Genomic DNA, 26,913 nt, shown 5'->3' with positions numbered 1-26,913 from the left:
TCTCCGTTTCCATAAATCCTCCAGACCGGTCAGATCGGCCTACAAAGGATCTCTCTACGCCCCCCCAATCAAGACTGCCTTAAGGAAACATGGCCTATCTACTGCTGGTCCCTCTCAATGGAACTCTGTTCCCCCAGATCTCCGGCTAGAAACATGCCCACTAACTTTAAAAAAAAACCCCTCAAAACATGGCTCTTCAAACAAGCCTTTCCTCAACCAGATGATCCTACCATGAAATCAGGAAGATCATTCCCGGATCACTAACTGATACTGTTTCACACGCATAAGGAAACACCCCTCCTCTCTAGTTCATTCCTTCTCCATTCATGCCCGGAATAGTCTCTACATATGGTTTGGAAGAGACTAAGCACACACTCTGACTTCCTTTTTGGACTTATTATCATCGTTTATTTAATCGCATTGTTTTAGTATCTAGAAATGAATCTTACTTGCTGATCTTCGTATTGGCTTTCCCTACCATTGCTTCTCATGTCTCTCTGGATTTGATATTATTTAAGAGTCATCCCAATTATTAGGTGGCTCACACCTTTGCAGTTGTTATTAGTTACCACGTTTTTGTATTTTATTTATTTATTTTATTTATTTATTTAACATTTTTCTATACCGACCTTCAAGGTTGAATACCATATCAGGTCGGTTTACATCGAACAGGGGTAGATCAGTATAACGTAACATAACATAAGGAGCAAATTTTGTGGTAAGAGACAAGAGCAGAGAAGCAAAAAGTTACATAATAACAAGGACCTTGAACTTGGATTTTATCCCTTGCTCCCAGTTCCAGGATACCCTGTTCTATGTAATGCCTGTTGCAACTTTGTGTTTTTCTCTGTAAACCGATATGATATGTAATTTTCACATGAATGTCGGTATATAAAAGTCCAAAATAAATAAATAATAAATAAATAAATGCCAGGAAAAGAGGAAAGCCCTAGTGACCCATCTTATACCGTGCCAGAGAACAGATATCAGAGGCAGGGAGCTTCTCTCTCACTAATACACCATTTCCAGTATCAGAGACAGAGGCTGTTTTTTCTGCAAAATTCAGAGGCAGGAGCTTATCTTTTAGTCACAGTCCATTCCCAGTATCAGAGCTTGGTGCAGTCTGCCTGCACACTTCAGAGGCAGAGAGCTTATCTCTCACCGACACATGACTCCCAGTATCTCAGCACAGCTCAGAGGCAGGGAGTTTAAGCCTAACGGCAGTGTCTTGGACTACCACCAGCAACCCTTCTCTATTTATTTTCAAGATTTATTTACTGGATTGCTAGTAGGAAGAAATGTTTTCAGTTTTTATGAGTCAGACGAGGGAGCACAGAGGAGCCAATGCATGGCAGCAAAGAGAAGTCAGTGACCAACGTGGGCGAGTGGCCAGAGAGTGTTGAGAGGAATACCGGAGATGATGCACCAGTTGCCGGGAAGCACTGACAGAGCATATGAAGGAAACCAACACTGAGGCCCCACAGCCAGTCTAAAAGGTTCCGCCGGGGTGGAATTCAAACCCGGAGCCAGCAAGGGACTTGCTTAAAGGAATGGCAGGCAAGACTGCACAGTGGGTAATGACCGTAGTGCGGTCTAGGTTAACCATGGTAGATGGGGGTGAGCATAACCTTAGATCCCCGACCCCAAACCTAACTGGCAGGAGAACAGATAAGAGGGGGGTGGGGATGTACGGCTCTTCCGTGGATGGCATCCTAGAGGAGTGTATCAGAAGAGGTATCAGCAGGAAGGAGGAGGAGACAGAGCGCTCGGGTGCATCGGGAGAGGTATCAGCAGGAAGGAGGAGGTGACAGAGCGCTCGGGTGCATCGGGAGAGGTATCAGCAGGAAGGAGGAGGTGACAGAGCGCTCGGGAGCATCAGGAGAGGTATCAGCAGGAAGGAGGAGGTGACAGAGCGCTCGGGTGCATCGGTAGAGGTATCAGCAGGAAGGAAGAGGTGACAGAGAACTCGGGTGCATGGGGAGAGGTATCAGCAGGAAGGAGGAGGTGACAGAGCACTCGGGTGCTTCAAGAGATGTATCAGCAGGAAGGAGGAGGTGACAGAGCGCTCGGGTGCATCGGGAGAGGTATCAGCAGGAAGGAGGAGGTGACAGAGCGCTCGGGTGCATCAGAAGAGGTATCAGCAGGAAGGAGGAGGTGACAGAGCGCTCGGGAGCATCGGGAGAGGTATCAGCAGGAAGGAGGAGGTGACAGAGCGCTCGGGTGCATGTGGAGAGGTATCAGCAGGAAGGAGGAGGTGACAGAGCGCTCGGGAGCATCGGGAGAGGTATCAGCAGGAAGGAGGAGGTGACAGAGCGCTCGGGTGCATGTGGAGAGGTATCAGCAGGAAGGAGAAGGTGACAGAGCGCTCGGGTGCATCGGGAGAGGTATCAGCAGGAAGGAGGAGGTGAGAGAGTGCTCGGGAGCATCGGGAGAGGTATCAGCAGGAAGGAGGAGGTGACAGAGCGCTCGGGTGCATGTGGAGAGGTATCAGCAGGAAGGAGGAGGTGACAGAGCGCTCGGGTGCATGTGGAGAGGTATCAGCAGGAAGGAGGAGGTGACAGAGCGCTCGGGTGCATGTGGAGAGGTATCAGCAGGAAGGAGGAGGTGACAGAGCGCTCGGGTGCATCGGGAGAGGTATCAGCAGGAAGGAGGAGGTGACAGAGCGCTCGGGTGCATCGGGAGAGGTATCAGTAGGAAGGAGGCGGCGACAGAGCGCTCGGGTGCATCGGGAGAGGTATCGGCAGGAAGGAGGAGGTGACAGAGCACTGGGGTGCGTCGGGAGAGGTATCAGCAGGAAGGAGGAGGTGACAGAGCGCTCGGGTGCATCGGGAGAGGTATCAGCAGGAAGGAGGAGGTGACAGAGCGCTCGGGTGCATGGGGAGAGGTATCAGCAGGAAGGAGGAGGCGACAGAGCGCTCGGGTGCATGAGGAGAGGTATCAGCAGGAAGGAGGAGGCGACAGAGCGCTCGGGTGCATTGGGAGAGGTATCAGCAGGAAGGAGGAGGCGACACAGCGCTCGGGTGCATCGGGAGAGTTATCAGCAGGAAGGAGGAGGCGACGGAGCGCTCGGGTGCATCGGGAGAGGTATCAGCAGGAAGGAGGAGGCGACAGAGCGCTCGGGTGCATCGGGAGAGGTATCAGCAGGAAGGAGGGGGCGACAGAGCGCTCGGGTGCATCGGGAGTGGTATCAGCAGGAAGGAGGTGGTGACAGAGTGCTCGGGTGCATCGGGAGAGGTATCAGCAGGAAGGAGGAGGCGACAGAGCGCTCGGGTGCATCGGGAGAGGTATCAGCAGGAAGGAGGAGGCGACAAAGCGCTCGGGTGCATCGGGAGAGGTATCAGCAGGAAGGAGGAGGCGACAGAGCGCTCGGGTGCATCGGGAGAGGTATCAGCAGGAAGGAGGGGGCGACAGAGCGCTCGGGGTGCGGTATCAGCAGGAAGGAGGTGGTAACAGAGCGCTCGGGTGTATCGGGAGAGGTATCAGCAGGAAGGAGGAGGTGACAGAGCACTCGGGTGCATCGGGAGGGTATCAGCAGGAAGGAGGAGGCGACAGAGCACTCGGGTGCATCGGGAGGGGTATCAGCAGGAAGGAGGAGGCGACAGAGCGCTCGGGTGCATCGGGAGAGGTATCAGCAGGAAGGAGGAGGTGACAGAGCGCTCGGGTGCATCGGGAGAGGTATCAGTAGGAAGGAGGCGGCGACAGAGCGCTCGGGTGCATCGGGAGAGGTATCGGCAGGAAGGAGGAGGTGACAGAGCACTGGGGTGCGTCGGGAGAGGTATCAGCAGGAAGGAGGAGGTGACAGAGCGCTCGGGTGCATCGGGAGAGGTATCAGCAGGAAGGAGGAGGTGACAGAGCGCTCGGGTGCATCGGGAGAGGTATCAGCAGGAAGGAGGAGGTGACAGAGCGCTCGGGTGCATGAGGAGAGGTATCAGCAGGAAGGAGGAGGTGACAAAGTGCTGGGAGCTATCAGCAGGAAGGAGGCGGCGACAGAGCGCTCGGGTGCATCGGGAGAGGTATCAGCAGGAAGGAGGAGGTGACAGAGCGCTCGGGTGCATCGGGAGAGGTATCAGCAGGAAGGAGGAGGTGACAAAGTGCTGGGAGCTATCAGCAGGAAGGAGGCGGCGACAGAGCGCTCGGGTGCTTCAGGAGAGGTATCATCAGGAAGGAGGAGGTGACAGAGCGCTCGGGTGCATCGGGAGAGGTATCATCAAGAAGGAGGAGGTGACAGAGCGCTCGGGAGCATGAGGAGAGGTATCAGCAGGAAGGAGGAGGCGACAGAGTGCTCGGGAGCATGAGGAGAGGTATCAGCAGGAAGGAGGAGGCGACAGAGCGCTCGGGTGCATGAGGAGAGGTATCAGCAGGAAGGAGGAGGTGACAGAGCGCTCGGGTGCATGAGGAGAGGTATCAGCAGGAAGGAGGAGGTGACAAAGTGCTGGGAGCTATCAGCAGGAAGGAGGCGGCGACAGAGCGCTCGGGTGCATCGGGAGAGGTATCAGCAGGAAGGAGGAGGTGACAGAGCGCTCGGGTGCATGAGGAGAGGTATCATCAGGAAGGAGGAGGTGGCAGAGCGCTCGGGTGCATGAGGAGAGATATCAGGAGGAAGGAGGAGGTGTCAGAGCGCTCGGATGCATGGGGAGAGGTATCAGCAGGAAGGAGGAGGTGACAGAGCGCTCGGGTGCATCGGGAGAGGTATCAGCAGGAAGGAGGAGGTGACAGAGCACTCGGGTGCAAGAGGAGAGGTATCGGCAGGAAGGAGGAGGTGACAGAGCATTTGGGTGCATGGGGAGAGGTATCAGCAGGAAGGAGGAGGTGACAGAGCGCTCGGGTGCATCGGAAGAGGTATCAGCAGGAAGGAGGAGGTGACAGAGTGCTCAGGTGCATGAGGAGAGGTATCAGCAGGAAGGAGGAGGTGACAGAGCCCTCGGGTGCATGAGGAGAGGTATCAGCAGGAAGGAGGAGGTGACAGAGCACTCGGGTGCATCAGGAGAGGTATCAGCAGGAAAGAGGAGGTGACAGAGCGCTCGGGTGCATCAGGAGAATTCTTTCATTCTCTGTCCTAGGCCATCAAAAACGAAGCCCAGCTCCCTTCAGTGATACAAACTTTAAAAGCCGGCACCACCCCGGTGGGTGTGAGCTTGACCCTTTGAAAGCCCGAATAACTAATACATTCTCCATAGCAGGTGCAAAGCTCTGGAACTCTCTACCAGAGACTGTATGTATGTCTGCTACCAGATCCAAAGAAATGTAAAATGAATTAAATGCATGGCTATTCATTAATAGGGATGTGAATCGTTTTTTAACGATTTAAATTATCGTCCGATAATTTTAAAATCGTCATTAATCGGTAAGGAACTCGATACAATAGGAATTCCCTCGATTTATCGTGAAAAATTGTTAAATCGAGTACGGGAATTATTTGGGGGGAGGGCGGGAAACCCCGCACACCAAAACAACCCCTAAACCCACCCCGACCCTTTAAAACCAATCCTTTACCCTCCCCCACCCTCCCGAATCCCCCCAAAATGTTAAATTACCTGGTGGTCCACTGGGGGGGGGGGGGGGGGGGGGGTCCCGGCGCGATCTCCTGCTCTCGGGCCATCGGCGCCATTTTGGCTACCACTGATAAAAATGGCGCCGATGGCTCGATAAAAAAAAAACCCACCCCGACCCTTTACAATTTACCTCTTTGCTTCTCCCACCCTCCCGACCCCCCCAAAAACCTTTTACATGTACCTGGTGGTCTATTTGGGGTCCGGGAGCCATCCCTTCAAATCATAAAGGTGAACCGGTAGATATAGTATACTTGGATTTTCAGAAGGCGTTTGACAAAGTTCCTCATGAGAGGCTTCTAGGAAAAGTAAAAAGTCATGGGATAGGTGGCGATGTCCTTTCGTGGATTGCAAACTGGCTAAAAGACAGGAAACAGAGAGTAGGATTAAATGGGCAATTTTCTCAGTGGAAGGGAGTGGACAGTGGAGTGCCTCAGGGATCTGTACTGGGACCCTTACTGTTCAATATATTTATAAATGATCTGGAAAGAAATACGACGAGTGAGATAATCAAATTTGCAGATGACACAAAATTGTTCAGAGTAGTTAAATCACAAGCAGATTGTGATAAATTGCAGGAAGACCTTGTGAGACTGGAAAATTGGGCATCCAAATGGCAGATGAAATTTAATGTGGACAAGTGCAAGGTGATGCATATAGGGAAAAATAACCCATGCTATAATTACACGATGTTGGGTTCCATATTAGGTGCTACAACCCAAGAAAGAGATCTAGGTGTCATAGTGGATAACACATTGAAATCGTCGGTTCAGTGTGCTGCGGCAGTCAAAAAAGCAAACAGAATGTTGGGAATTATTAGAAAAGGAATGGTGAATAAAATGGAAAATGTCATAATGCCTCTGTATCGCTCCATGGTGAGACCGCACCTTGAATACTGTGTACAATTCTGGTCGCCGCATCTCAAAAAAGATATAATTGCGATGGAGAAGGTACAGAGAAGGGCTACCAAAATGATAAGGGGAATGGAACAACTCCCCTATGAGGAAAGACTAAAGAGGTTAGGACTTTTCAGCTTGGAGAAGAGACGACTGAGGGGGGATATGATAGAGGTGTTTAAAATCATGAGAGGTCTAGAACGGGTAGATGTGAATCGGTTATTTACTCTTTCGGGTAGTAGAAAGACTAGGGGACACTCCATGAAGTTAGCATGTGGCACATTTAAAACTAATCGGAGAAAGTTCTTTTTTACTCAACGCACAATTAAACTCTGGAATTTATTGCCAGAGAATGTGGTTCGTGCAGTAAGTATAGCTGTGTTTAAAAAAGGATTGGATAAGTTCTTGGAGGAGAATTCCATTACCTGCTATTAAGTTCACTTAGAGAATAGCCACTGCCATTAGCAATGGTTACATGGAATAGACTTAGTTTTTGGGTACTTGCCAGGTTCTTATGGCCTGGATTGGCCACTGTTGGAAACAGGATGCTGGGCTTGATGGACCCTTGGTCTGACCCAGTATGGCATTTTCTTATGTTCTTATGTTCTTATACCCTCGGTGCCGGTGCCAGACTGGTTTCAAAAAAATGGCGCCGATCGCCTTTGCCCTCACTATGTCACAGGGAGCGGCCGTCGCTCCCTGTGACAAAGTGAGGGCAAAAGCGATCGGCGCCATTTTGAAACCAGTCCAGCAGCACCGGCACCAAGGGTATGATTGAAGGGATGGCTCCCGGACCCCCCGCTAGACCACCAGGTACATGTAAAAGGTTTTTGGGGGGGGTCGGGAGGGTGGGAGAAGCCTCCTTGACTAATCTCTCTTTCTCACACACACACACACACACTAGTCACCTCCCTGACCACTCTCTTTCTCTCTCACACACACACACCAGTTACCTCCCTAACCAATCTCTCTTTCTCTCTCACACACCAGTCACCTCCCTGACCAGTCTCTGGCTCTCACACATTTTCTCTCTCTTACTTACATGCACAGTCTCAATCAAACACATTTTCTCACACACTTACACACATTCTGACAGATTTTCCAAACAGCAGCGCAGGCAGGAAATCTCTGCTGCCACATTCTCAGCTCACTGCTCTGCGCCACAATGATTGCAGCACAGGCAAACAGCTGAGTGCTGCCTTCTTACCGCTGTGGGCCAGGGGGGAGAGCCTTGCAACACAATTTCAGCAGAGGCAGCACCAGCAGCAGCAGCATGCATGGCCCTTTCTTATTCCCGTGTGCCTGGTAAACATCACTTCCTCTTCCGAGCTTCAGGGATGGGGAGAAGAAAAGGCCATGTTTCTGTTGCCGGCTTCCGTTCCCCTCGGGGCTTGAATGTGGTGATAGCACGGGCAGGAACGGCAGCAATGGGGTGAGGAGAGAGAGAGAAGAGCAGCAGGAGACCAGGATGTGTGCGACACAACTGCCGGTGCTTGGCGACACACCGGTTGAGAACCACTGATCTAACTTAAAACTCAGAATATATGGACCCAATAAAATACAAGAAAGACAAATGATAATCGCTGAATGAAGAATAAATCAAATGAAAAAATGCATGATTCTCAAACAACTCACAGACTAAGATGTGAAAACCACCTTATTATTATTATTATTTGTGATTACCAACTCTCCTTGCCTTATGTTCTGGTCGTAATTCCATTGCTCCAGAAACTAATTGTTTTGTTTTGTTTATGTTTATCTGTTGAATGTATAACTATGAATGTCATTTTGTAAACCGTTGTGATCTATACATGGAACAACGGTATATAAAATGTTTAAATAAATAAATACACTTCCTATTAGGAAAATGCCTCACCTCAGTCACACATGCAGAACATACACAGGACCTCACCAAATACAGAATAGAGCAACCATAAAGCACAAATATAAACACGCAGATAGCGAACTGGAAACTGTAAGAAGCCAGACACTCTATGCAGTGCAACAATGAAAAAACAGAACCATCATCATTCCTCAAACATCAAACAATAAAATCATGAAATAAAATAAATACATAATCATACAAACGCACAGACACTGAACTGGAAACTGCTAGAATCCAGACACTATGCAGTGCAACAATAAAAAAAACAGAAGTATCACCATTCCTCAAATATCAAAAATAAAATCAAGAAATAAAATAAATACATAAAGTATTAGAAATCATAGACCAGTATGTTTTTAGTATTAGAAATCATAATACTAAAAACATACTAATAATATTATTTCAAAAAAAGCTGATGAATAAAAGATCAAATATTAAAACCTCATATATAAGTCCCAAACACCAATAAAATATTTCAAAATAGCAGATACATGAAATAACACACACACACACACACACACACACACACACACACACACCCATCCCAGACAGGCTCCCATTCACACACACACCTATCCCAGGCAACACCCATTCACACACCACTCACCCCAGGCAGCCTCCCATTCATACCCACACACACATGCACACACACTGATATGTGTGCCTGAACTTGAGATCAACATGGAGATGGCAATGGACTCAGAATCCTCTGCTATCTTAGCCTTTATGGTTAGGTGAACTTTAAATGCCCTACTGAACCTGACCTGGAGGAATTCCAAGGACATCTGGATAGCAGTTGAAGCTGGTGACAATTTGTGATGCCTAATTATAGGGTCACAAGAGCAGAAGGCAACGGTCAGAACCTCAGGCTAGAATGTCGATTACAGGGGCATCTGTAACAGGGGCATTTGTAAACACAGCACACAGCTTAAGATGTAATGATTTGCCCTGAGCAGCAAGATTTTAATAGAACAAAGGATTATCTAAAGAGTGATGGTAAATGGGCCCCAACTTGAAGAACTGGTCAGGGTAATGGAGGGATACTCTATCATCCTGTTGACATGACAACTTATGTAAATGATACTCCAGGTGATCACGCAACTTAAGAATTTCTGACCTAGTACTGTATTGTATTTTACCTATAAAAGAAGGATCAGTTCATGTATACAGATGAGATACTGGTTAGTTTGTCAGAGAACTGGCATCCAGCATCTCCCAAGAATACTTATATTGCTCAATAAAAAATTATACTTTCTACAAAATCTAAGTACAGTGTTCTTGTGACCATGAAGAAGCATCATAAGCATGTTTGGCGCATAACAACACCCATCACAGGCAGCCTCCCATTCACACACATACACATGCAGACCAGACAGTCAGGGTCCACGGGTCATTCCTCCTCCGTTGCTGCTGCCAGCTTGTACCTTCTTCTTTGTGGAGAGCAGCCATTCTGTGGCTCCTCTTCATGTGCTGGCAAGAGATGAGAATACAGGAAGTGGTAGCACCGCAAGTGTTGAATACCATGGAGCCAGGAAGTGTTGAATACCATGGAGCCAACACCGCAAGTGTTGAATACCATGAAGGAAGAGCTGCCAGATGGGCTTTCTCTTCTGCTATGGCCTCCTGCTTCTTCTGCCGCTGATGGTATTGAGTCCACTAGTGGCAGCACAGATCGCTTGCTTCTTCTGCTGCCAATGGGATTGGGTCCACTGGTGGTAGCAAGGGTCTCTTACTTCTTCTGCCACTGGTGGGATTTGGTCCACTGGCGGCAGCATGGGCCTCCTGCGTCTTCCACCACTGGTGGGATCGGGTCCACCAGTGGCAGCACGGGCCTCTCCGTGCTCCTGATGCCGCCCCACTAAGTGTGCCGCCCTGTGCAATTGCACAGTCTGCACAACTGGTGGTGCTGGGCCTGACCCCACCTGGAGACCTGTGTTCAATTTTGGAGGCTGGACCTTCGTAAGGTCACTGAGAGGATGGAAATGGTTCAGAGAAGGGCTGATAAAACCATACAAAGACTGACACCCAAACCCTACATAGAGAGGCTTATGGAACTCAAAATGTACTTGTTGGAGGAGAGAAGAAAAAGGAGGAACATGATAGAAAGATTCAAATATTTGATAAACTTCCATAAATTACAGAAAGGAAAACTTTTCCATTGAAAAGGAAATTCAAGAAAAGCAAGTTTTCTTACCATACATTTTTTTTTCCGTAGATAGCAGGATGAATTAGCCATTCTGTTTGGGACGTTCTCCATGCAGTCCTGGGTGAAGCTTCTCGCCAAGAATACAGAACTTTGACTCTGTGCACTTGTGTGGTTCTTCCCATGTGATCCTTGATCCTCCTCAGTCTATAAGACAGCTTATTTAGTGCAGCTGAGGAGAAGAGGCTGTCCAGGGAGGTGGGTGGGTTAGCATGGCTAATTCATTCTGCTATCTATAGAAAATACCATTTACAGTAAGCAAACTTGCTTTTTTCCCATCGATATTTAGCATGGCTGAATTAGCCATGCTGTCTGGGAGTCCCCAGTTTGGGTTGTGTCATGCACACTGATGTATGGTGAAGAAGGGTAATTGTTCCTTGTGTGCTCAACCCGCAATGGCTGTGGACAGCCTCACTTTCCCATTGAGTAATGCAATACTGCTGAACCCAGTGTGGTGTCTGAAGTTGCCTGCTGGTCAAGACAGTAGTGTGATGTTAAAGTATGTAGAGATGACCACATGGCTGCTTTGCAAATGACCAGCAACGGTATCTTTTGGAGTTGTGTGACTGAAGCTGCTAGGGCTCTCACTTGATGCACCTTGACTGGTTTTGACAGCGTTGTTGAGCACTTTGAGTAAGAAAAGTGAATGTACTGGGATATGTGGCTTAAGGGACTACAAACACTTGTACAAGTACTGAGTGATATAAAATTGGTGTTGCTGAATCTTTGCATTCAACATTGCCGCTTGGAAGGTTTTACATCTGAATTCATCCAGGTATCGGTTTTACTGGGAGGAGTATTTGAATGCATCTGTGATTTCTTTTTATTTTTTCATCACTGATTCGACGACTACCGAAGCATGGGGCAGCTGTACTGACACATAGTGTAGGGACTTTCTCATCCAGAACTTTGAGGTCTGTCTTCCTAGATGTCAGTGGTCCCAAGAAGGGGATTCCCATGCTTTATCCATTCCCACATCAAGAACTGAATGGTAGGGCAAGGCTGTGGGCTCAGCTGGGACATCAAAGATCTTCCAAATCCCTATTACCTCTGATCTCAGATCAGGCACCTTCTTGGTTTCAATTTTTAGAAGTGCTCCCACTTTTTCAATAAATTTGGAATAGGATAGTTCCTCTGGGGGCGAAGACAGTTCAGGCGGGTCTTCCGGTGGGTCTGACGGGATTCCCGTGGAGGAACCTGGTGAGGTTGGTGGAGAGCCTCAGGGCTCCTATCCAGTTGTGGAAAGAATTGCAGTTGTGGATCCTCTATCTCATCCCAAGGGCTGTGATAATCCTGGGTGGGGGACGGGGGATCCCTCCTTGGGGAAAATTCCTCATGCGGGGGACTAAGCAGTGAATGGTCCCATCTGCTGCTATCCAACAATGTGAAGAAGTTCTGTAGAATTGCGGATATTTGCCACATTGCCTGCAAAGCTGGCTCCGCATCCCGAGGAACCTGCTGCATCTTCTTTGGGGTGGTGGGTGTGACCCATTCTTGCCCCCCACCTGCCTTAGCCTTAGCTATCTTGGCCGTTGATGGCACAGCTGCCAAGAGAATGTTAGAATCGGGGCCCCTACGGTGCTCTGCTGGGTCCTGGTCCCTGCGCAATGCCTTGTGTGTTTTTTCCTTAGGGGCTCCTGTAACTGAGGGGAGTGCATTTTCCTCTTTGACACCGAAAACATGTTCAAGAAAACTCTTTGGGATGAGCCTGAGGATCCTGAGAAAGGTGTTACTTCCTCTACGTCGGAGGCCTCAAGCCCCAAAAGCTCTTCCGGCAGGAACACGATCTGAGGGTCACGCTCCAGTGCTCCAAACCCGTGGGAAGCCTGTTTCCGAGAGGGCACGTGCTTATGCGTCGTCTGCTCCTGCACTGGGGTCGACGCACGGCTGAGTGTACGTCGTGCGCATTGTAGCTGGACGCCGCGGGGTGTGTGTGTGTGTGATGTGCTCCTGGCTCGCTTTCTTCTTAGGGAGCACCCGCCTCGGGTTGTGTGGCATTTGCGAGGCGCGATTCGATGAGCTGAGTGTGTCGTGCTGAGGCGTGGGGGGAGTTCGAGCGCTGGTGGGAGCACGTCCCGCTTGGCTCTGTCTCTTTTGAGTGGCCGATGGACCCAGGGAGGATGCTCGCCTTCCCTGCTCGGCGCGGTGGGACCTAGGCCCCCGAGATGAGTGGGGAGGAAAGATGTTCTGGTGCCGGGGCATTCCAGCCTGTTGATGCCTCCTCCTTCCTTAATCTGGCGATTTTTTTTGAGCCCGTTGTCTTTGGGATCTGGGCGACATTCTCCCGCAGTCCCTACAATTGGACAGGTCATGCTCCGGGCCGAGGCAAATGTAGCAGCAGTATTTATGTCCATCTGTGATGGACACAGCCTCGCCACATTGGCACTAACTGAATCCAGGAAGCTCGGGTGCCGCGGCGGCACTTGAAAGTGCTGTTTTGGGGGTTTCCCCTGTGTGGAAGGTACTGAGGAGAGAGGAGAGACGAAATCCCGCCTGCGACTGCTTCACGGGAGAAAAATCGACCGTGGAGGATCGGCGATCGCGCGGGAAGAGCCGAGCAGGCGCACAGAGTCAAAGCTCTGCGTTCTCGGAGAGACGCTCTGCCCAGGGTCGCACGGAGGACGTCCCAGGCAGCACGGCTAATTCAGCCCGCTTATCGACAGGAAAACGAAGTGTCATGATACAAAGCTGAAGAGAGGAAGACTCAGAGGAAACGTAAAAAAAAAAAAAGCTGTGAAGAGGAGCTGGAAACTAAAAAAGCTGTGAAGAGGAGCTTGAAACAGCTCTGTGCATGCCCAGAGCTGTTTCAAGCATTGCCTAGCAGCTCTAGAAAATGTCCAGTTAGTGGCAATGGTATCATCCATAAGCGTAACTGGTGAGAGAATTTAAACCTAATTGAGACTGATAAAGGAAGAGTTTGGTAAAGGAAATAGTAGAGGGCAGAGAGGTCTGGATGCTGGAGTAGTCATGGAAAGCTGTATCTTAACCACACGGAGCAGAAGAGGGCCAAAAAAAATGAAAAGCTCAGCAAATAGAGAGCAGTGGGTCTGCATCAAACTTCCAGTAGTCAGCAGTGGCAGAAACAGATTCATTGATTGGCTGATTTAGACTTAATATTCGGCCTTTTCCTTTCATCTCAAGGCGTCATGCAGTAAAAGTATCACAAATATAAAGCATTACTTTAAAAACACAAAATTAACAAGACAACAAATCCTAACCTCCAAAATCAGTGCTAGCGAATAAATAAGCCTGCCCAACCACAAAACAACTTCACTGGTGCATCCTCTGATATATTCGGAGGTGTGACGGAGGGGGAAGTTACAGGCTGCAGGCTGACTGAGCTCCACTTCCCAGCTAGGGAGACAGGGAGAAGGAATAATATCCTGCATGAGGCTCAAGCCTGTAAGGGTGACAACTGGGAGAGATGCCCTCAGCTAGAACAGTGTCGTTAGGAACAACCAGACAGGGGTGGGTCCTTTTGTGCTGCTATCTACTTTGTTATTGTGTAGAGCCGTGATCTTTGTCATGCATGGTATGTGTTTTCCTGTAATTCACCTTGGACAGGATATTGGATAAAGCAGAATAAAACTAACTTTTAAATAAATAAATTGCCCACTCTTCCACACTCCTCCTCCCCTCTCCCCCCCCCCCCTCCCATCCCCAGGAAGAGGAGCTCACAGTAATCCCTACCCGTCTAGTCTTGAGAATATGGAATTTAAGGCAAGCTCCCTGTCATTAGGAAGAGGTTGAACCAATCCTGCTTTTGTCGTATTGGACCCATGGACTTTGCACTTAGAGAAACTGGCAGTACAAGGCCATGGATTCACAGAGAGTAAAAAACCAGACCTGGCTCAGCCTGACCCTCAGGCACACAGAGGTCTCTGCACCACGTGTCACAGACGAGCTGTACGCTGCACGCTCGATAAGGCCACAGTGCTGGGACTTCCCCTGGGAGCGCTAATCAGATAACAGTGACCTCGTCTGCTTTCTGAAGGACGGCACTTAGCCCTCATGGATGGACCTTGCAAGGCTGCACTCATGCAATACTCTGCAATTTCGACATTCTCTGCAATTCTTTCTGACCTCTGGGAAAGGAATGGGAAGTATAGCTCCATGGTGCCACTCATCTTGAGTATTGTGTGCAGTTCTGGTCACCGCATCTCAAGAAAGAGATAGCAGAATTAGAGAAGGTACAGAGAAAGGCAACCAAAATAATAAAGGGGATGGAACAATTCCCCTATGAGGAAAGGCTAAAGAGGTTAGGACTCCTCAGTCTGGAGAGGAGACGGCTGAGGGGAGATATGATAGAGGTCTATAAAATAACGAGTGGAATGGAACCAGGAAACGTTAATCAGTTGTTTATTCTATCGAAAAGTACAAAGACCAGAGGACACACAATGAAGCTACTAAGTAATACATTTAAAACTAATAAGAGAAAATATTTTTTTCACTCAACACAAAATTAAGCTCTGGAACTTGTTGCCAGAAGATGTGGTGAAAGCTTATAGTGTAGCTGTGTTTAAAAAAAGGTTTGGACAAGTTCCTGTAGGAAAAGTCCATAAACCATTATTAAGGTAGAGTTGCAGAAATCTATTGCTTATTCTTGGGATAAGGAGCTTGGAATCTCTCTACCCCTTGGGATCCTGCCAGGTACTTGTGACTTGGATTGGCCATTGTTGGAAACAGGATATTGGGCTTGATTGACCTTTGGTCTGACCCGGTATAGCAAGTCTTATGTTCTTATGTTCTAAAGGTTTACGGACTTTTCCTCCAGAACTTTAAACACAGCTGCACTAATAACTTTCACCACATCCTCTGGCAATGATTTCCAGAGTTTAATTATTAGTTGAGTAAAAAATATTTTCTTAATTAGTTTTAAACGTATAACCTAGTAACTTCATTTTGTGTCCCCTGGTCTTCGTGCTTTTTGAAGGAGTAAATAACCGATTAATGTTTACTCGTTCCATTCCACTCATTATTTTATAGACCTCTCTCATATCCCCCCTCAGCCGTCTCCTCTCCAGACTGAAGAGTCCTAACCTTTTTAGCCTTTCTTTATAGGGGGATTGTTCCATCTCATTTATCATTTTGGTTGCTGTATCTTTCTTGAGATGCAGCGACCAAAACTGCACACAATACTCAAAGTGAGGTCACACCATGGAGTAATACAGAGACATTATGATATTCTCTGTGTTATTCTCCATTCCTTTCCTAATAATCCCCAGCATCCTGTTTGTGTATGATGTATGAACACAAGATGAGGATGCACCATGGAGTGATACAGAGACATTATGATATTCTCTGTTTTATTCTCCATGCCTTTCCTAATAATCCCCAGCATTCTGTTTGTGTATGATATATGAACACAAGATGAGGATGCACCATGGAGTGATACAGAGACATTATGATATTCTCAGTCTTATTCTCCATTCCTTTCCTAATAATCCCCAGCATTCTGTTTGTGTATGATATATGAACACAAGATGAGGATGCACCATGGAGTGATACAGAGGTATTATGATATTCTCTGTGTTATTCTCCAGTCCTTTCCTAATAATCCCCAGCATTCTGTTTGTGTATGATATATGAACACAAGATGAGGATGCACCATGGAGTGATACAGAGACATTATGATATTCTCAGTCTTATTCTCCATTCCTTTCCTAATAATCCCCAGCATTCTGTTTGTGTATGATATATGAACACAAGATAAGGTCACACCATGGAGTGATACAGAGGCATTATGATATTCTCTGTGTTATTCTCCAGTCCTTTCCTAATAATCCCCAGCATTCTGTGTGTGTATGATATATGAACACAAGATGAGGATGCACCATGGAGTGATAAAGAGACATTATGATGTTCTCTGTTTTATTCTCCATTCCTTTCCTCATAATCCCCAGCATTCTGTGTGTGTATGATATATGAACACAAGATGAGGATGCACCATGGAGTGATACAGAGGCATTATGATATTCTCTGTTTTATTCTCCATTCCTTTCCTAATAATCCCCAGCATTCTGTTTGTGTATGATATATGAACACAAGATGAGGATGCACCATGGAGTGATACAGAGGCATTATGATATTCTCTGTGTTATTCTCCATTCCTTCCCTAATAATTCCCAACATTCTGTGTGTGTATGATATATGAACACAAGATGAGGATGCACCATGGAGTGATACAGAGGCATTATGATATTCTCTGTGTTATTCTCCATTCCTTCCCTAATAATTCCCAACATTCTGTGTGTGTATGATATATGAACACAAGATGAGGATGCACCATGGAGTGATACAGAGACATTATGATATTCTCTGTTTTATTCTCCATTCCTTTCCTAATAATCCCCAGCATTCTGTTTGTGTATGATATATGAACACAAGATGAGGTCACACCATGGAGTGATACAGAGACATTATGATATTCTCTGTTTTATTCTCCATTCCTTTCCTCATAATCCCCAGCATTCTGTTTGTGTATGATATATGAACACAAGATGAGGATGCACCATGGAGTGATACAGAGGCATTATGATATTCTCTGTTTTATTCTCCATTCCTTTCCTAATAATCCCCAGCATTCTGTTTGTGTATGATACATGAACACAAGATGAGGATGCACCATGGAGTGATACAGAGGCATTATGATATTCTCTGTTTTATTCTCCATTCCTTTCCTAATAATCCCCAGCATTCTGTTTGTGTATGATATATGAACACAAGATGAGGATGCACCATGGAGTGATACAGAGACATTATGATATTCTCTGTTTTATTCTCCATTCCTTTCCTAATAATCCCCAGCATTCTGTTTGTGTATGATATATGAACACAAGACGAGGTCACACCATGGAGTGATACAGAGGCATTATGATATTCTCTGTTTTATTCTCCATTCCTTTCCTGATAATCCCCAGCATTCTGTTTGTGTAAGATATATGAACACAAGATGAGGTCACACCATGGAGTGATACAGAGGCAATATGATATTCTCTGTTTTATTCTCCATTCCTTTCCTAATAATCCCCAGCATTCTGTTTGTGTATGATATATGAACACAAGATGAGGTCACACCATGGAGTGATACAGAGGCATTATGATATTCTCTGTTTTATTCTCCAGTCCTTTCCTAATAATCCCCAGCATTCTGTTTGTGTATGATATATGAACACAAGATGAGGTCACACCATGGAGTGATACAGAGGCATTATGATATTCTCTGTTTTATTCTCCATTCCTTCCCTAATAATCCCCAGCATTCTGTTTGTGTATGATATATGAACACAAGATGAGGATGCACGATGGAGTGATACAGAGACATTATGATATTCTCAGTCTTATTCTCCATTCCTTTCCTAATAATCCCCAGCATTCTGTTTGTGTATGATATATGAACACAAGATAAGGTCACACCATGGAGTGATACAGAGGCATTATGATATTCTCTGTTTTATTCTCCATTCCTTTCCTAATAATCCCCAGCATTCTGTTTGTGTATGATATATGAACACAAGATGAGGTCACACCATGGAGTGATACAGAGGCATTATGATATTCTCTGTGTTATTCTCCATTCCTTTCCTAATAATCCCCAGCATTCTGTTTGTGTATGATATATGAACACAAGATGAGGATGCACCATGGAGTGATACAGAGGCATTATGATATTCTCTGTTTTATTCTCCATTCCTTTCCTAATAATCCCCAGCATTCTGTTTGTGTATGATATATGAACACAAGATGAGGTCACACCATGGAGTGATACAGAGGCATTATGATATTCTCTGTTTTATTCTCCATTCCTTTCCCGTGAAGCTACTCTCCGCGAGCAGGCCTCTCATCTCTTCAAGCAGCCGCCAGTGCTGGACCCGTCTCGCGGCAGTCACGGGCTGAACCGCCATGCTGCTGACCTCCAATGCGGCCTAGGGCTGCTGCTGCCGATGCCCTCCAGCTCCTTGGGCGGCCTGGAGCCGCCGCTGGCCTGCCTTCGTGGCAGGGAGCTGCAACGTCATTGCTGGGGTCTTGGACGGATGGCAGGAGGCCGTCCTGAAGCCTGCCGGTTCCTCCCTGCACTGTTTCCTCCATGCGGCTGGTTGCCACTGTCCAAGGTCCTGTCTCTTCTTCCTGCTTCCTCTTAGGCGCCAGCGTGCGCCTCTTCACTGCATTTAAAGGGCCTGCGGCTGGATATGCCCCGGGCTCCACCTGATGACAACTTCCTACTTCAGCCCTATAAAAGGGGTTCCTCTTCAGTCACTCCTGGCCTTCAGATCGGATTCCACAGTTGTCTGTGTCTTCTGACCGGTCCAGGTCCTCCGTGGTCTTCTCCTGCTTTGACGGCTTCATCTTCATGTTCCTGATGTCCTTCATCCGTGCCTCCAGATGTCTTCATGGTCCTGATGCCCTTCATCCGTGCCTCCAGATGTCTTCAGGTTCCTGACATCCTTCGTCCGTGTCTTCAGATGTCTTCATGTTCCTGATGTTCTTCTTTTGTACCTCCTGAGGTCCGATGTCCTTCCTGATGCCTTTGTCTTCGCCTCTGCCTCCATACCTTGGTTCCTTGATGCCCACTTTCCTGGCGTGCCATTGTCGTGGTCCGCGACCAGCCAAGGGCGGGCTGTATAGGGCGCCTCACGGTACAAAGGCTATCTTCATCTCCGCAGTGCAACCCTCCAGAAGTCCCACGGGTGAACTGTTTGCCGTCCTTTCCAGGGTCCCCGGACCGGCTTTGGTGCTGCCTCCCACCATGCTCCTCCAAGGTACCTTAGGACGTGCGTGCGCACATTGCCCTCATCTTTATTTCCACGTTGGTGCGAACATCAGGGGCATCCCCCTGATATGACGTCACGCTGCTCGGATATTTAAGCCTACATTATTTGCATGCTCATCGAGTTAGCAACGGTAACTCTACGGATGAGATTCGCTCTCCGTACCGAAGCTGCTCTGGCACTTCAATGCTATCTGGAACTCTTACACCCTTCAGGGCTGCTAATGGGGTACCCGCTCCTCGAGGGCCTCTTCTTCTTCTTTCAGGTGCTATCAGGAAACTGGTACTCGCTCCTCGAGGGCCCATGTTCCCTGAGTCTCTGCCTGCATCTTCAAACCTTCCTACTTGGAAGATTTCACTAACAGTTTCTATCTGTGAGTACAACTACCATCTATTCCACAGTACTGCTTCCCTGGAACCAGGTACTCGCTCCTCGAGGGCCTGCCCTCTGTTCCGGTGCCAGACCTCTCATCTAGTGGAATCTCTGTCACTGCTATGTGAGTACAATATAACCGAGTCTCTCTGCTCTAAGGGATCAAGTACTCGCTCCACGAGTACCTCGAGTACCCTCGAGTACCTGATCTCGAGGGCCTGCTCTCCCTGTCTTGGAGCTTCTCCTAATTCTACCTGGGACTCTGAATGCTTCTTATTGTGTACTCATAACTCTCAGTCTCTTTCCACTACAGCACAGCCTAGCAGAGGATTCGCTGTTCCAGCGTTCTGTGGGAGACCTGCCCAGCCGGGCTCAACATCCACTACTCACTACTGCTACCTCTATGGTTTCCAAAACTGTTAAATAAAAGATTCAAATCTGTGTTTGTGTATCCAGAGTCTAGCCTGACGTTGTGGTCCCTCACGCAACTGCCCCCCATGGGCTTGGTCAGCTGCCATAGTGTCCAAGGATCCACCCAAACATCAATAACCATAACATTAATGCAGCATCTGTTCCCAGATGTATAGGAGAACTGCTGGAAACTTGTACGAGATACACACATTAGATCTGTTTGGGTCACAATGGGCCTCTGAGGATAAGCTGAGTATGGTCCTGAAGGACTTTCTGCACCATTTTGGCAAACAGCAGTATTGGTGGAAAAACATACATGAAGCTCTGTTTCCCGTTGAAGAGGAAAGTGTCCTAAGCCAGTCTGTTATCACTTGGCAGAAATTATCAAAACTAATTTAGTTTTGAGTTCTGTTGTGATACAAATAGGTCCAGTGATGGCAAACCCCATAAGCTGAATAATTCGTCAGCCATTGATTGCTGCAGAGCCCTATCGGGTGGCCAAAACACTCAGCTGAGTCAATCTTCCACGTGTTGGAGATGTCTAGCAGATAGGCAACCAGCAAGGCAGCTGGATTCTTTTCCACCCAATTCCAGATCTTTAGCAGGATCCAAAATGAACACCCTGTCCCTTGGTGGAGGCATTGGTCACTATTACTACTTGGTGAGTTATCGAGTGACGAAGGACTACTTCCTTGAGAACTCGGGGGTGCAGCCACCATTGTAACTCTCACTTCACTGCAGTTGAAATTTGCACCACAGATGACAGTGGTTGGGTCAGTTGATCCCACTGGATATGCAGACCCCATTGGAGGTAGTGGATATGAAGGTGGTCAGTGGGACAACATGGATTGCCTCTGCCATATGACCTAAAATCACAATGAGCCTTCTGAATATCGAATGTGAAAAGGATACTTGCTGTCAGAGGAGCGACATCATGGTGTGTGCTTGGTTAGAAGGCAGAAATGCTCATTCCTGCAGCAAGTCGATCCAAGCACCGATGAATCTGAAATGCTGAATGGGCTCTAGATTTGACTTCTCGAAGTTGATCAACAATCCCAAGCACTGCAGAATGCAAATCATTGAATGTAGGGAGTGGAGGACTCTCTCTCTCAGGAGTTCACTGTGATTAGCCAGTTATCCAGCTATGGGAAGACTTGTATTCCCTGATAATGCAGATACACCGCTACTACCGCAAATCACTGCAGATCCTCAGGGCTGGCGACAGTCTGAATGGGAGTACTTTGTACTAGTAATGGGAGAAATCCACTTGGAAGCGAAGGGTGCGCCAATGCAAAAGGTGAATGGGTATGTGGGCATAATGCATCCTTGAGATTTAGATTTGTCCTTCTGAATGTAAGGGAGAATAATGCTGAGGGAATTAATTTTACATTTTTGTTGGAATATGTATATTCAGACATCTCAAGTCCGGAATAGGCTGGAATCTCCCTGATTTCTTTGGAATGAGGAAATATCAGGAATAGAAGCCCTATGAATGTTGGGATGCAGGAATTAGCTATATCGCTTATTGTTGGAGAAGTGACTGGTTTCTAGATGTAGCTGTGGCAAATGAGATAGATTTGGATGAACAGTTGAACAATGTGGAAGGAATGAAGGCTGAGAGAAATGCAACCAGTACCCAGATTGCACAATCTATAGGATCCAGAGATCCTTGGTGATCTGATGCCACTCTTCCAGGAAGTGTTGATTTCTTCCCCCTACTGGAAGAAAGGGGAATAGAATTGCTCAGATGGATCAAAAACTAGGCCCTGGTTAAGGGTGGGCTTGTTGTGTGGTCGTTGGCTGACAGCATTCTCTTTGTCAAGGTCTGGCCGGAAGGGGGGCAGACGGTACTGTTGATAAGATTGGTAGGGCCACCTGTGAAAGTATGGTCATTTGTATGTGTAGAAGGGCCATCCTGATGTAGAGAGCTGCTCAGAGGCCATTGAGAGAGGTTGTACTGCCACATTCTGATCCTTTATCTGCATGTCTGACTTCATGAGCTTCTCGCCAAAGAGATTGTCTCCCAAGCATGGGAGGTCCATGAGTTTTTCATGAACATCTTTGCAGATGCTGCTTGCCCAAAGCCATGCCATGTGTTGAGCTCCAATGGAGACTGAGGAAGTACATGAAATAGAATCAAAAGATTCATAGACAGAATGGAGGAGATGGTAGATGCCCTCTTCCACATCCAGAAGTGGTTGGAGATTGTAGTTGCCTTCGTCAGTAGGCTGCAGAGAAGACTCCAGCTTCTGAATGCAATCATGGATATACTGCACCATGTAGAATTGGTGGATAGATATGTGAGAGGATAGCATAGAGCTTTGCAAAATCTTTTTGCTAATGTTGTCTAAAAGCTTGTGGTCTTTCCCCTTTTTCATAGCAGACTCAACCAGTATAGATTGATAAAGTAGTTGAAAGATGCCAAATCTCAGCGATTGTTGGACTCTATATTTGAGGCCCAGCTTCATAGCCATAGGAGGCCTGAAATGTGAGTTTTCCACATTCTCATTTGAAGCACACTGAGGACATTGAGAACTGGAAGGGCCACTGGTTCGGCAGGAATATCCAGAATCTGGAGAAGACCAAGAACTTAATTTCAGGGTCTTTGCCTTTATGGACATGAACACCCAGTGTTGTTCCCATCTTTTCCCACAAACTTTGAATAAGAGAGATCCTCTGGGGGTGAGGTATGGTCCAGAAGATCCTGAAATGAATCAGAAGATATGCCAGTAGAGTCTTTGTCTGAGCCTAAGGGCATGAGTTCACTTATCTGGGACTCCAATGATGAAGAGGGAAAACTGGGAGCTGCATCCGGTTGACTCTGAGGTGGAGGTGCCTGGTCTAACACTTTTAACCGATTGGACTCTGCTGAAATTGAGTGGTATGATGAAAACCCCCTAATCATGGATTCTGATGATTAGTTCATCCTATTGGCAAAATCGGGACTTCTGTCTGCAGAATCACCATAGTGATAGTAGAAAGGAAAGGCTGGAATGTTCCATCCATCTCCTTGGTCAGAGGCAAAGTAATTCCTCATCAATCTGCGACATGGTCACGTGACTAGTGTGTCCTCTGGCCTGGCATAGATGCCTTGTTAGAGATAAGCAGGACTATGGAACACACTGGGTCTGCAGACTTCAGGCAAAGCCTTTCCACCACAAGTTTAGGTGCAGTGAGCACCCTGGTTATTGGAGGGGGCAGAGGTAATCTGACTCCTTCAGCTGCAGATCTAGGGTGGACTGTGCACAGGTGAATTGGCAAAGCAGCCTGATAAAATGAAAGCTGAAGTTGATGCATTGATAACCTTGATGGGGTAGAATATTTGTATATATTGGATGACTTGGGGAGCTTTGACACATCTTTAGTGAGACGCATCAAGGAATTCAGAGCTGTATGATGGTGTTGAGTCAATGGAAGTGTGGGTTGCATTGGGACTGGGCCATACATCTTTGCACTGTGCACCATAACAGAGGCCTCAAGATGCACCAAGGAGGAATGGGCCGCTCATGGTACAGGTGTTGGAGCAATAAACATTGAGTGCATCAAGTGTATTGGTACATCGTGCATCACGTGCATTGGAGCATCATATGTTGGGTGCATCAGTACATCATGTGTCGGGTGCATTGATGCGTTGTGCATCAAGCACCGTAGTGCAGCATGTGTTGGGCGCATTAATACACAGTGCATCAAGTGCATCGGAGTAGGATGAATGGTACAAGTTGATATATATCGGGAATGTTGATGGTTTTTGAGCTGACGACACCAATAATGGCCACTTTGATGGCACCAGTGCCAATGCGCCATGCTTCGTGTGCTTATGCTTTTTCGTTGCAGACTGCGATAACTCCAATGAATGATGCCACTTTTTCTTTGACACAGGGTGACCGGTAGAACTTGACCCCATGGCTAGGGCCTGAGCAGACGGGGGAGTTTTAGAGGAGTTCCCGCTCAACTCTTTTCCTGGTGAGGCAGTTGATGCTACACTGCGGGACAAGGACCTGCTGTGACTCCAGCAAGGTTTATGCAGCTCCTCGATATCAATCACTCTCAAACACTGTGAGCTATAGGACATTTATCCACAGGCATAGAAGTTCTTCTAATCATGATTTGGCCTGAGGCATCAGTAACACGGTGTGTGCCCATCCATGAGGGTCATTATTTTGCCACAGACACAGCTTTTAAAACCGCTCACCATTGTAGATTTCTTCATTTGGCCCAAAATGCTGCGAGGTAAGGCTATTTCTTTCAATCAGGCCGATACAGTACTTTTCTGTATTTTTCTTAAGTAAAAAAAAAAACCAAACTTGGCAGACCGCCGAGATATGAAGACCAACGCCAGTAAACTTAGAGACAGTTTTCATAACCGGCCGTCTGCCAGTAATGAAAACGGATGCCGAGTTTAAGCTAGCGTGACCCCCTAATTTGGGTATTGCATGGCGCCCTCCCCCCCTTGCGGGCGCCATGCGCACATTAGGAAAGCGGGCGCTGACTTTTCGGCAGCGCTGGCTTTCCGCGTTTTATATTGCATCGGCCCCTTGGAGAGAGAAACTATTCAGTGACAGCGGGTGACATCACCCCCATGTAATAGCTAATTCAGCCTGCTGATTGGCGGAAAAACCTCTCTCAGCATAAAAGGAAATTCTAGAACAAGAGGTAAGGCTACGAGGCTCAGAAGGCGAAAAGCCAAGAGTAACATTCTTGGGGACGGACACTGGGAGTCTGGGTTCTAATCCCCAGTTTATAATGTCACTGGGGCAGTAACCAGTAGGCTAGGTAGAGTCCTCGAGGCAGTACCTGGGGGACGTGTTTCCACTGAAGAATAGCCTCTATTCCTAGCGTCCCACCCTGTGCTATGCATTTCTCTGGGGCTTCGTCTAGTCCCGTGCATTTCCCTGGCAACATTCCTATCCGATGCACTCCCCTTCCCCCCCAGGCAACCCCTCTTCCCCCCTCCATCCAGTGTATATCTCTGGGGCTCTGTCCCACCTAATGTGCTTCCCTCACCCAGCATTTTCATAAGAGCATAAGAACATGCCATGCTGGGTCAGACCAAGGGCCCACCAAGCCCAGCATCCTGTTTCCAACAGAGGCCAAACCAGGCCACAAGAACCTGGCAAGCACCCAAACACTAAGAAGATCCCATGCTACTGATGCAATTAATAGCAGTGGCTATTTTCTAAGTCTATTGTTCTGTGCTTATGGAAACAATTTTTACTGAATCAGTTATAATATGTGTTGTAAGCAATATTTTTATGGTATTTGGTACCCATTCATAGGTATTGTTTGCAGTATATAATGTATCTGTGGAGATAGCCAAAAGGCATTAGAAAACAGAGTTTGCAAGCACAATCCTCTTGTCTGGGATGGCTGACCTCCTGCTGCAGTCTTCTGCTGACTCCTGCCCTGTTTTGAAGTCTCTTATGGGCCAAAATGTGCTCTCTACTCGCAGACCACCACAATCAGAGAGGCTAGAGCAGGAGTCCCTCTGATGATGATCAGCACGGCAGCACCCCAATTCACTTACAGTTAGAAAAAAAATATGTAATGAGCCCTGACTTTTAAAGAGCTAAGATCAGTTTGGGGCGATGCCATGGAAAAAAACAAAAAGGGTAAATATCTGGCTACATGGGTGAGGCAGAGCAGCGAAACCCAGCACAGCCCAGCTGCAAAGCAGACTGAGAAGGGCCACCTGATGCTGCCGAAAGCGTGCAAGTGCCTGGGCATCTGTGTCCGGGAAAAGGAACAAGAGAGAGCGGGGAAGGCTTGGGAGATCCCTCCCGGTGACGGCTCCGGGGAGTCTCTTACCTGCTCCTTGCGCTTCTGCCAGCGCCCGCAGGGGCTCTCCTCCAGCACCTCGCACTCATCCTCGCTCTCCTCCTCCTTGGACCTGCTCCCACCCTTCTCCGAAGACGACATCGGGCACCGAACAGGAAAACACAAGACAACACCCAAAGAAAGAGCAGTCAGTGTGCAAGGAAGCAAGGCAGCCTCACTGCGGGCTGCAGGGCCAGGGCAGTGCCAGCGCTGCCTGCAGCTCCAGATAAGGCTCACACGGCTGCTGCTGCGGCTCCTCCCTCCCTCCCTGCAGCCGGACCCCACCCTCCCCGGGTCATGACCCCGAGGGCCAGCATGCATGCCACAGGCACGGGTCATGCATTCATCGGCAGGACAGTTTGACACGCGTTGCCAAAGTAATCTACACAATGGCTCGAAAGTAACAGGGTCACGTGCTGCCACACCCCCCCCCTCCTCGCCCGACACAACGCCGTCCCACACTGCCTCCCCCTGCAGCGTCACACTCACAGACTGTCCCACCAGTGAACCCTGAAAGGAGCCTAAAAGGGGTAAGACCCAGGAGAAACATGAGAAAGCATTTCTTCAGAGAAAGGCTGGTGGAAGAGAAAGTGGAGAGAAAAACAAGATGTACCGCAGCTACAAAGCTAGATAGTAGTAGGCTACAGACTTTTAAATAAATACAAAAGAATGGAACAGAATTCAGTAAAGCCTGGGATAAGCACAGAGGATCCTTAGCTGTGAGGGAGTGAGGGGTAAAGCCTGGGATAAGCACAGAGGATCCTTAGCTGTGGGGGAATGAGGGGTAAAGCCTGGGATAAGCACAGAGGATCCTTAGCTGTGGGGGAGTGAGGGGTAAAGCCTGGGATAAGCACAGAGGATCCTTAGCTGTGAGGGAGTGAGAGGTAAAGCCTGGGATAAGCACAGAGGATCCTTAGCTGTGAGGGAGTGAGGGGTAAAGCCTGGGATAAGCACAGAGGATCCTTAGCTGTGAGGGAGTGAGGGGTAAAGCCTGGGATAAGCACAGAGGATCCTT

The 26,913-nt window shown here is 47.9% G+C and overlaps 1 protein-coding gene across 2 annotated transcripts in view; it reads right to left on the bottom strand.

Moving 5' to 3' along the window:
- Window positions 1-26,150, bottom strand: part of NRBP2 (nuclear receptor binding protein 2) — a 132,058-nt gene extending 105,908 nt beyond the window's left edge. For both annotated transcript variants that reach the window (XM_029592258.1, XM_029592257.1), the window contains exon 1: window positions 25,890-26,150. In XM_029592258.1, coding sequence (XP_029448118.1) covers window positions 25,890-26,000 — 111 coding nt within the window. In that variant the 5' untranslated portion in view covers window positions 26,001-26,150. The remainder of the gene's footprint in view (window positions 1-25,889) is intronic.
- Window positions 26,151-26,913: the final 763 nt, after the last annotated feature.

Source organism: Rhinatrema bivittatum, chromosome 2, assembly GCF_901001135.1.
Source record: "Rhinatrema bivittatum chromosome 2, aRhiBiv1.1, whole genome shotgun sequence".
Taxonomy (NCBI): domain Eukaryota; kingdom Metazoa; phylum Chordata; class Amphibia; order Gymnophiona; family Rhinatrematidae; genus Rhinatrema; species Rhinatrema bivittatum.
Note: the sequence above shows the minus strand (reverse complement) of the source record. Positions and strands in the feature narration are given on the sequence as shown.